Source organism: Rattus norvegicus, chromosome 1, assembly GCF_036323735.1.
Source record: "Rattus norvegicus strain BN/NHsdMcwi chromosome 1, GRCr8, whole genome shotgun sequence".
Taxonomy (NCBI): domain Eukaryota; kingdom Metazoa; phylum Chordata; class Mammalia; order Rodentia; family Muridae; genus Rattus; species Rattus norvegicus.
The window spans coordinates 107,701,265-107,712,601 of NC_086019.1; the positions used below are offsets into that span (position 1 = coordinate 107,701,265).

Sequence of the window (11,337 nt, forward strand, 5' to 3'; positions counted from 1 at the left end):
TTTGTGTTCAAGGCTGCAGCCAAGGTGGCAGTTGGAGCTGTGATCCCTTTCAGGCTCCCCCATGTAATGATTCTTGTCAGCTTTCTATTGTGGTGACAAAATAAAATACCTCAGAAAGAAAGAATCTAAAGGAAGATACTAACAGCCTCAGCGGTCCCTGAACATGGCCATTTAACCATTGTTTTGGGGTTTGTCTGGTGCAAAACTGCTCTCTGCCTGACAGCCATGAGGCAAGGATTGCTGAAGGGGCCAGGGCCAGCTCTATCTTTCAAGGACTGCATTTCCCCCAAAGAACTACACTCTTTAAACAGGCCCCATCTCCTAAGGTTTCTACCACTTCCTCAAACTTCATCAGATTATGAATTTGTCAACGGTTGGAGCATCATTCATGCTCGAGCTCACGTGCTCGAGTTCCCTACCTCCTAACACTGACGCACTGGAGACCAAACCCCTCAACACGTGAGTCTTGGGGGAACACTTCATTCCTTGCTCTTCACAGTCAGGTTGAGGACAGAATTCAGTTTTGTGGCTACTGGCAGGACTAGAGTTGTTTCCTTCTGGTTGTGTTAGCTGTCGGCTACCTTTAGGTCCTAGAGGCTGCCCACTACTTCCTTGGAATGTTGGACTCTTGGAGTTAAAAGTCCTCAAAGCCAGCAAGTGGGAAAGATTCAAGTTAAGATGTGAACTAGTCTGATAGGAGCAGGTAACCACACACCAGACTATACACACCCCATTCATTTAATGGTTTCTTGATCGGGAGCAAGGCACAGGGCCTACCCACACTCAAGGAGAAGGGTGCAGAGCCCAGGAGGCAGTGATCGAGGGGGAAGTCTCGGAATTCTGGGATACAGCTGAGAGATTCTGCCCCGAGCTGTCTCGATAGCTAACATAACTCTTAGGAAAGAGGGGCATCTGGCTTTTCCAGGGAGTTTCTTCACATGGAGGATAACAAAATCAGAGCAGAACATTGGCTTCCAACCTGTCTACAATGGGCTACCTCTCTAGACCAACAGGAAAATCTGTCATCTTACCTGGGCTTGGCCATACAGAATGCATCTTTAAAGATAGGTGACCCTGTGAATGTCCAGAACAGTGCAGAGCCTCCCATAGCTGTTCAGTTTCACTGAGTTGGATGGGAAGGTTGAGTCCTGGCAAAGACTGTAGACTTGTTGCCTTAAATTCTACCTCAGTGGCCTTGTGATCTGGGCTCGGTAACACGCAATTCAAATGTCTGTAGTTCCCAACATTAGCACATAGGAAACAGATATGATGTTCCTGAAAGACTGGGGTCACAAAAGGCGGCTCTTGTCTTCTCAGCATGTGGCCTGTCCTTTAAGGGGTCAAGATGCACCTTGAGCACGCCATAGCTTACTCTTTCTCTAGAGCTCACTGGGGTGTAGTATGTGTTGGTTCTCTGCCAAGAGGAGAGAATCCTTACTGCAATTCCTTCTCTGGAGCTGGACCATAGAGAAGATATGGGACAGTGGCTGCCCCTCTCCTCTGCATAGCAGGTCTGGGATGGGTGCTGGGCAGAGACGGGGACTACCTTAGCTCCTCCTGTCTTTCACCAGTTCTCTTAGCCTCTCTACACCGTCATTCACTATCCTAGCAATGCTCTGGATTGTGGCAGGGGAAGGGGTTGGAGTACAGAAGAAACCTTCCTGTGACCGGGTGTCCAAGGAAGTCATTCCCAAGAACCGGCCTCTGAGGTTAGATAAGTTATCAGTTTCTCTCGACAGTGAGTGCCCTATGTGGCCAAACGAAAGTGTTAACTACATTTTAGAAGAGTTTTAATTTCAACAACTTATGATTAAAAATACATTTTATAAATAATTTTTTCCATAGACTTGATTGAGGACTGTAAACTCTACAAAAAGACAGACTGAAACAGCAAAGGATTAAAGAAATTACAAAAAAAAATAGCTATCGCCTCCCTGTGTAAAAATACATTATACATCACACAGCATTTCCTTTGTGCAAAGAGTTTGAGCAGGTGCTGTGTTCGGTAACTCAAACATTTGCTGAGAGGGAAGTAAACTTTAGTAAAGTTACTTTGCATAATAATAGAGGCACAGGTGAAAAAAATGAACCCGCCCACCCCCAGAAGTTAATGTACCTTAGTTCAACATCTTATTTTATAGTACTGAAGGCTGAATTTGGCCTTGTACAAATGTGTGAGTATGTATGTATGCATGTGTGTGTGTGTGTGTGTGTGTGTGTGTATGTGTGCATGTGTGTAAGCATGACAAATATCTGCTGTGATATTGAGTAAAACCCCAAGTATTTACAGTATTTTTAAAGGTGGTGTTCTCTCTCAATTCGTATGTGTATATCGTCTCATTAAATAGCTCTTTAGAGAATTAAATTAAACCACCATCTGTCAATCAATGGACATCCTCAGTTGAGACTTCCAGTTTGCGCTGTGGGACAAAGAGGGTTCCAAAGGAGGTTTTGTTAGCACCATCGAAATCCATGAAAGATGAGCTGGTGGGCTTGGTTGGTCCACCTGGAGTACGGAAGAAACTTTCAGCCACCAACTGGGAGCCTTTGGGCGTCACAGGAACAGGCTGATTGGAGAGAAGGAGGATAAAAGGTATCAGACCCATGGCGACCTGTGCTCCGCAGAAGACTCAAGACTGGGCTGGATGGTATCTGGAATGCCTGGAGACTAATATATCCTGTATGGGCAAGGTGAGCTTCAACGCATGTCTTTGCATTCTCAATTACTGTTGCTAAGAGACAAAAGCTAATGACAACCTAGTAATATGGATGCCTTGGGCATTCTTCTTGGCTCTGCAAGGAAGGTTTGCCCTCCGTCATTCACCCTGTCATAATTCCCTCTCCAATGAAGGAAGGCAAACATGTGCCCTCCTATGATACAGATAATCGAATTAAATGGCAATCCATTTAATGGCAACTTGGGGGGCAGAAGCAGTAGGATCAAAAGGTCAAGGTCATCTTCAAGTTTTAGGCCTAACACCCAAATACCAAATACTCTTACCTGCTGTGCCCCTGTCCCAGCAACTGGTTGTCCATTTAGTTGGCTTTGGCCCAGGACTGGAGAGTCATGGATGGTGGCCCTCCCTTGCCGAGAGCTCAAGTTATCTGGTATGACGCTAGCTGCTTCTACACGTGGGGACAGAGGGACTGTGCCAGCTCCAGGCCCGGGGCTGGCAGACATCTGCACGCCGGGGGAGATGAGTCCCAAGTGCTGCAGTGTAAAGTTTACAATGGCTGAGCTTGGGTTCTGGGTGGGAGCAGGGTGGCTGGAGCTGAGAGCCGGGCTGTTCCCAACAGGTACGGCTGCCATAGACGTCGGGGAGACCATAAGTTTCAGCGGTGTCACATGGAATGGGGGAAAATTCACAGCAGTGAGTTCAGACGACGCCACTGGGATCACACCTAGAAAAAAAAGGGGGGCGGGGTGATGTCTTAAAAGCAAGCATTTGTTCAGGAAGCTGACGTCATGTAAGTGAACTGCACGCAGGCCAGCTCATGTATTAATGGTGATTTGCCATCTACTCACCTGCAATTGGGGAGCCGTAGATCCTGTGGTTTGGGGAAAGTGTACCTGAGTTTTCTGTGTTAGACAACATAGGGTCTGGCCCCAGGGATGGGCACTGGGTAAGAGGGATTAGGTATCCTGATGGGAACAGGGTCTACAAAATAAGGAGAAAGCATTTATCTCACACACGTATAATCAGGTAGTCCATTCAGTAAAAGGAGTGGCTGAATACAACCCAAGACCATGTCCGACCTCTCTTTTTCTATTTCCACAGGCTTCATTGGAATGCAGCCTTACCCTTTGTATAGGGGCTGTTTGTACCCCAGCAGGGACAGAGTTGAGTGGGTGCAACGGAAAACCTATGTCCTAGGGAACCAAACACATGTGCTAGCTGGTCTTCCAGGTTTTCGGACTCCTGGTTTAGAACTAAAGAACTGCACGAGCAGGCTATTTCCTTGTACATTTTGTTCCGGGCTGGCAGGCTCCTCGAGTGGAAAGCAAACCGAGTCAGAGGCCAAAGCTGACAGGCAGAAAAGAAGCACCAATTGGTACATAATAGAGACCCGGATGCCAAGAGGCACGAGCCTCCGTGGTGGCTGTGGATGTGGCTCCCACCCCGTTAGATTGCTGCACATTTCTAAACACAAAGGGCCCCCAAAGTCTGCCCCTCCCCCCACACACCCTGTACTGGAATGGGAGGGGGGTGGGGGGCTTTAAAAGCTCAGCTGAGACACGGAGGCTTCCTTTCATCCTCTTTCAGATGCTTCTTCTCTCTGTTGTCAAAACAACAGCCCACACTTTGATCCCTAGCTCTTAATCGGTCTTTTCCTTGGGAACCAGCGAACTCAGCATCCACAGTGCTGAAAGATTTAAACTGTCTCTCAGGTGCCTGGTACTGCCTTGCAAGATGAAAGATGCAGGGATGGAGAACTCTTAATGGCTGGGTCTGGATATGCTACACCGGGCTGCCTGCTAATGCCATGGAGAGTTATCCTCTCTGAGGGACAAGTTACTGTGGTTACTGGCTTGACTTATTACTCAGTTTCTACAAATTACATTTCTAATCCTTTTAGCCTATAATAATACCGTTTTTTAAAACTGACAGAACGAGTGGATTTTGGTTTTCCCCATGAATGTCACCTCTTACAGCCTTCTGCAGCCCTATCTCCTCGTCACTCGTCCTGTTTTGTTTGCTCCATCTTTATGACCTACCATCAGACATGGCTGCATTTGTCTGCATACCGCCTCCGCCGCCTCCATCCCTACAGGTCTGGGGCCTCAGAATATGTTTATTGAATGGACTTAGCACCTGAATCATTTTCTTTTTCTGTCCAGTCCACACTGAGGAGTCAAAATGAATTCAACAGAGATGGGGACTATGGGACGTGAGAAATCCAAAACCTCTAGTCTGGGTTACCCAGGGAACAACTGAAAACCACTGCAAAAATCACACCTACTGGCCTAGAGAGATTATGGCCTTTCGGGAATACTGAGTCAAGCCAGGGCCAATGTACACCTCCTAGCATGTACATTAAGTGCGAAATAACTCCAAGAGGCATGGATGGTTTGACTGTTTCCTATGAGGCTATCCTGGAGGAAGATTCCAGACTCAGGCTGCCTCAACAAGCAGTGGCAGATAACGCCATCCTGCCACTATGGTGTCCTGAAGGGATCACAGAGCCCTTTATATATCTCTTCGCGTAATAAATTCACCTAACCCCACAAAAACTGTAGAGTACACAGAAGCAGCTATCGAAGGTGGGTGATGGGTTAGACTTGATGTGGGGCAATTTCTTCTAACCTAGTAGATGGCAGGGAGGGGTGGGGAGGTGTTGGAGGAATAAACTCATTGACGGATAGAGAAAAACAAGATGTGGAGAAGTCAAATTCACAGCGGGGGCAGAAGGGATTGAGTTCTGCTTCTGTGCTTAGTTGCATCTGTTAATGACACTTCGTTTCATGGGCCGCCATTGTCCTGTGACTCCTATGACTTCTGAGTAAGACTCTCAAGCCCATGACACACAACGTGTGGGCAGTTGTACAAAAAATATTAATCCTTTCCTGATCTAATCTTACCTAAGAAAATCTCCTGGAGGGCCAACATCTTTAGAAGCCAAGGCATCCACCATACCTTTGGTTCGACAAGATCAGCTTGATTTTTCAATTTACACACAAAAAAAAAATGGTAAACATGAGGAAAAGATGGGGTGGGCATATTCCCTTCTAGCCAACAGATGCCGGGTACATGACACCAAGCAAACGGTTGAGGGATGACTCAGAAGGCACTTTACGGGAGGGAGGCCTGTGTATTCCCGCAGTTGTGGTGACAACTGCTTATAAACTATTTATGACTCTCATGACAAGTGTTCGTGTTCCAGTATGGGAACGGAGAAATGGACTTAGGGACAGCCACCTGTGACGCTTTAAAAAGAGAGCAAGTCAGCTTTTCCTTCTCAAGGTTTAAAAATGTTCCTGCTGTCATCCTTGTGAGGATTAGCTGTCTGGGACTTCATTTGGATAGAGGATGTTAAGGGACAATTCTTTGTCTTGTCAGAGACAGCTCTTTGCTGAAACTTAAAAGCGCCATCCCACCTGAGGCTAGCTATACTCACCGTGGGGGTGGGGACATTCTCAAGCGCCTTCAGGTCCTCTTTAGGTTTCTTTATGGGACCGGGACCACCGTCCTCCAAGGCGCCCGTCCTCTTCGTGCCTCGATCTCCGGTCGTCTCCTTGCTTCGATTCTTAGCACCTTGCCTTTCTGGTGCTGGCTGCAAGCTTCCGGGTCTGCAGGAGGCACTGGACTTTGTGGCATCCGTGGCCGTCTTCTCAGTGGGGGCGTCTGTAGGGTCTTTGGATCCGGTAGCATTAGAGGACTGGGTGGGGCAGACTGTTGGGCTCAGGCCATGGGGTGGTGTCAACATTTGGGCTTGGGCAGGTTGCAAGTAGATGGCATAGGATGGGCCCGAAGGGGCCTGAGGTAGGATCACAGGCACTGCAGATGACAATGGGCTAGGGATCAGGGGGACCATGCCCAGGGGCTGGATAAGGGACGGAGCAAGCAGTTCCAGCTCAGTGTTCACTGCAGGGTCCAGGGGAGCCAGTGGTTTGTAGTGCCCAGATCTTGTTAGGTTGACTTTTACTCTCTTCCTGGGTTCACTGAAAGAGAAGATTTATGGGACGTCATACAGCCACACTGCTCCTAAGCACTCGTGTGTGTGTGTGTGTGTGTGTGTGTGTGTGTGTGTGTGTGTGCGTGCGCACGCACAGGCATGTGGAGGCTAGAGGTTGACATGAGACGTCTTCCTTAGTGATTTTCACCTTTTCAGTGAGCCCGGAGTTCATCAATTTAGCTGGAATGGCCAGCCAATGAGCTCCAAGGATCCTGCAGTGGCCATAACTCCACAGTGGGATTAGAGATGGCTGTTGCTATCATTTTAGCTGAGGGGGCTGGATAATGAGCCCGATGGAGCCTCCAGCAGTCACACCTTCACTGTGGGATTAAAGGTGGGGGCTGCCGTGCCAGGCCGTTCACATGGGCTCATGTTTGAGCACCCGGCACCTGACCCGCCAAACCATTTCCCAATCCCCGAGTCCTACCACTTTTTGGCCCAGGTTAAAGCCGCACTTTCCAGGACAATAGCAGCAGCTTTTTGGTCTGTTTTGGCTGAGGACGGACACTGTAAACACCATCTCTCCAGTATCCCCGGGTAATGCCACCCTTGCATAAAGCAAACCCGTTCTAAGACCACACTGAGAGGACAATGCATCTCGTTTCTATCCGAGCTGCTGGCCTACCTTGACTGCTCCTCCAACTGCATCTTGCAGATAGCAGCGAGCTGGGCCATTTTGTTTGGGACGGGTGGAGAATTTTGAGAACTCTCAGCTGGTAAAGCAGAGAAGGGAGAGGATAGTCAAAGGTTAAGACTGAGTAGTCAGGTGGAAGAAAACTTGGGCGTCCAAGGAACAGAACACACAGGTCCGCCACCTAGACGCACAGCAATCGAACGATAAACCTCACAGAGCGCTTTCTAGCCTTAATTCATAGGCATGAGGGATCGAGTAGGCTAACAGGGAGCAGATGGGAAGTGACCCTTAGTGGAGCCTTGACTTTCCAGGAAAACGTACCTTTGCTGCTCTTGACAGGGCTGCTGGGAGCGGAACTGATCTTCCTCCGATCATTTTCTATGCTCTTTACCAATTTGATAAGAGATGGGTGTCGAGTAAAGCTGGGTTTCCCCCGTGTAGAAAAGAGGTTTTTGGCACAGTTCTCTTTTGCAGACTGCTCAGCCTCTAAGGAGGCGGTGAGAGGCATGACTGGGCTGGAGCCTGAAACGGAAGAAGAGGCCAGTGAGTGTGTGAGAGCACAGTTGACCCTGCTTCCCTGCTACAGAGGGAATCAAACTGCAGCAAAGGGTAACAGCATGGGGTGCCTACTGTGTGCACCTGCTCTCAACGCTCTGCACAGGGAGCCTCTCAGTTAGAGATAGTTCTTCGTGCTCCATCTCTGGCACTGCACCGCACGGCTGGTCCTCCACATCTGAGGAGGGCGTGTTCCAGAACGCCTCTTACGTGCCGAGAGCTGCAGAGGCACATGCCTCTCACATACAATGACGCAGAAGCTAGACACAGCCTCCAGTCTATGCCGAATCTTCTCTTGGTTACTTGAGATACCTAATATAACGCCCATGTTTACAAATAGTTGTCACTACATAGTCTTTAGGGAACAGTGACCAGAAAACATTTGCACATGTTTGGTACCAAAAAAATTTTTTTTCGTTCCATGGTCGAACCCTTCGATATTAAACAGGTGGATACCGAGAGTGGACTGTATCTCGAAACCAGAGGAATGCCGGTGTGCTCTCACTATTGATTTTCCTGTCTTGTGATGTATAAAGTATTGTTTATTTTTCTCTTCAGGGGAATGTTGGAGCTGGTGAAGCTGGTGACCCTCATGTCTGCACCACATGGGAGGCCCCTCTTAATGCATTCCATGATGGATCTGCGAGCACAGCCACAGAAGACAATGGCCAAGGATACACTTTTATGAAAATACCCTGGGCCTGGGTTATGCAGCCATCACTATGGCTCCTAAACCTTCATCTCAAATTCCTGCACCAAAGGACCTCTCCCCGGACGTGTGTTCAAAGTCACAGTAGCCACCTTTCTATAGCAGTGTTCGTCTTGGACTGCTTTTCCAATTATCTACATATGGTCTTCCCACGTGTGGGGCTACGCAGCGAGGAGGGGAGAGAATCCCTCTAGATTAAAAAGATAAGCAACGACAAGAAGAAAGCATACACACCACTGTTATTTGGGCTGATTTCCGGGCCTGTCCATTTGAAAGCTGGCTTCCGTCCTCGTTCTTCTGTAACATGAACTTTCTTGATAAGATCCAAGCTACTCAGAACATTAGCAATATCGTACAGCCTCCTAATTTTTGCTGGGGGGCGGGGGGAGACAAAAAGCATGGATAGCATTAAATAGAATAACGAAAGATCACAGGATTTTGTCTCCTAAGAAAGTCAGGTGTATTCAAGAACTACCCTACCAGCATCGGCCAGAAACTCCTGACTCTCTTCAAGTTAGTCTAACAATGACTATAATATAAGATATACAATAACTATGACTTCTAACAACACTGACTGAATTGAAACAAAAAAGGAGTCTTAAATAATTCAGGAGTGACTGCTTGTCTTGAGTTTTGAAAGGGCGGTGGTCCAGGTTTCGGTTGGAAGTGACTTGACGAGATGATCCTGTTTATGAAATGTCATATTCCTAGGTGTCTTCTCGTGAGTCAGAATGGGAAGAGTCAGAAACCGATGGCTTTTCTAAACACAGTGGTTTATAACGGGATTTACGCAGTATCAAAAGCTTGCAAAATCATATACAACAAACATATAAACTAACCCTGCAAAACATGCAAAGACTGTGCACCTCACTGACCTTCAAAACCTTTGGCCTTTGCCTTTAACAAGTCTGCCTTTATGCCAGTGTTCAGAGTACAGGGTTACAAATCGAGTCTCCTGTCTCACATGCCTGCCAGAGGGTTCCGTATTTATTCCCCAAGGATTTGGCAAATGACACATCTGTAGTTCTTGGAATAGCTTCCAAGGCTGTGACTGACCAGTAGTGGTTTCGAGCTGAAAAGCACCTGGTGACTCAGAGAAGCAGGGGACCCATTGGCAGTATCAGGATGCATCTCCTCAAATTACACTTTTTTTCCAAGTGCGGCCAGTTATCAGTGCCTTACTCTCTGCTTAGTTCTGTCTTGTGGATGAACTATCAGCCCAGGGGTGTCCTGACAGCCCAGGGGCATCCTGCCTTAATTCTACAGGCTAGGAGAGCCTTCTAGGATACGGCATCTCCGGGCAAGGGCCCAGACCATCTACAAGCTCTCAGACCGCTCTGCCTCATTGATCCCCCTAGTAGCTACGTCCGCATTGTCGTCCCGTGAACACAAGTGTGTGGGAGGTCACTCCCGTCTGCTTGGCTCTTTTCCACACCTTTTCTGTGGAGGTGCCTACAATGCCTGACATAACGGCGGGAACAGAACTGGTTAGGAACCAGCTAGATTCACAGCGGCCATCTGGCTAAAACTCTTTCAAAGCGGCAAGCCATCTGTGCTGCAAGGCCACCGGGGACAGCTGAGTGGGAATCACGTATACCCTCACGTATCAGCATTAGTGGAGAGATGAGATCCAGGAGCAGGGTCTACTTTACAACTGATTGCTCAATTAAGTCCTGGGAGCTTCTAACCATGTAAAATGGGGACAGTTGCAGCATCAGAGGGCACCAAAGTGTCGAACCGTAGGAAGGTTATACGTCTGGCTGAACTCCACCGGTTAGCAGTAGTGCCACTAGGGGTGAGGTGGGTGGGGGTGAGTTAGGTGGGCAGAGATCGGACTTAGACAATGCACCCAGAAATCTGCTCAGTCAGGGCCCGATCGAATGGTCAGTGAAGCTCTGTTGTTCAGCAATGGTTCCAAAGCCACCCGGGGCAGTTGTGACACTCACTTTTAAACTTGCTTTTATCCAGATCTTCCACGTGGTCCTCCCCAATTAAGATCTTGGCAGCGATCTCCAGGCTTACTATCTGAGGCGTCGACACCAAGAACAGCATCACAAACTTCTGGCTCATCACGCGTAAGGACTTGTCTTTGCGGCTGTTTGCAGAAGCTTTGGGGGAAGGACGGACGGGGGTTAGAGAATTAACATTTGAGGAGGGAAAGTATCGAGCCTTAAAAAACAGCACCCGAATGCCAGCAGCAAACCACTGAACTGAGAGTGGGACTCCCGTTGAAGGAACCAGAGAAAGGACTGGAAGAGCTTGAAGGGGTTGGAAACCCCATTTGAACAACAATGCCAACCAACCAGAGCTTCCAGGGACTAAGCCACTACCCAAAGACTGACCCTGGGCTCCAACCTCATAGGTAGCAATGAATAGCCTAGTAAGAGCACCAGTGGAAGGGGAAGCCCTTGGTCCTGCCAAGATTGAACTCCTAGTGAAGGTGATTGTTGGGGGGAGGGCGGTAATGGGGGGAGGACGGGGAGGGGAAGCCCATAGAGAAGGGAAGGGGGAGGAGCTGGGGGATGTTGGCCTGGAAACTGGGAAGGGGAATAACAATCGAAATGTAAATAAGAAATACTCAAGTTAATAAACATAAAAAAAAAACCAACAAAAAACAGCACCATCCAGGTGTAGGACGATGTCCTCACGCAGGTGAAGACAGGTACAAGATAGAACGAGGCCTGTCATTGGACGAGAAGGCAGTATGGGCCGGAGAAAAGTTTTAGAGGGAGGAGGAGACTGCAGCAAGGTGGGTAAGAGAAGC

General features: G+C 48.3%; 1 protein-coding gene across 2 annotated transcripts in view; it reads right to left on the minus strand.

Moving 5' to 3' along the window:
• Positions 1-720: 720 nt before the first annotated feature.
• The window catches only part of E2f8 (E2F transcription factor 8), an 18,554-nt gene continuing 7,937 nt past the window's right edge, over positions 721-11,337 (minus strand). The window contains exons 6-13 of one of the 2 annotated variants that reach the window (NM_001100580.2): positions 10,520-10,681; positions 8,808-8,945; positions 7,631-7,831; positions 7,301-7,388; positions 6,118-6,661; positions 3,527-3,659; positions 3,002-3,402; positions 721-2,567 (exon numbers count right to left, since the gene is read on the minus strand). In NM_001100580.2, the coding sequence (NP_001094050.2) occupies positions 2,385-2,567; positions 3,002-3,402; positions 3,527-3,659; positions 6,118-6,661; positions 7,301-7,388; positions 7,631-7,831; positions 8,808-8,945; positions 10,520-10,681 (1,850 nt within the window). In that variant the 3' untranslated portion in view covers positions 721-2,384. The remainder of the gene's footprint in view (positions 2,568-3,001; positions 3,403-3,526; positions 3,660-6,117; positions 6,662-7,300; positions 7,389-7,630; positions 7,832-8,807; positions 8,946-10,519; positions 10,682-11,337) is intronic. The other variant, XM_039112420.2, reaches the window with a different exon arrangement.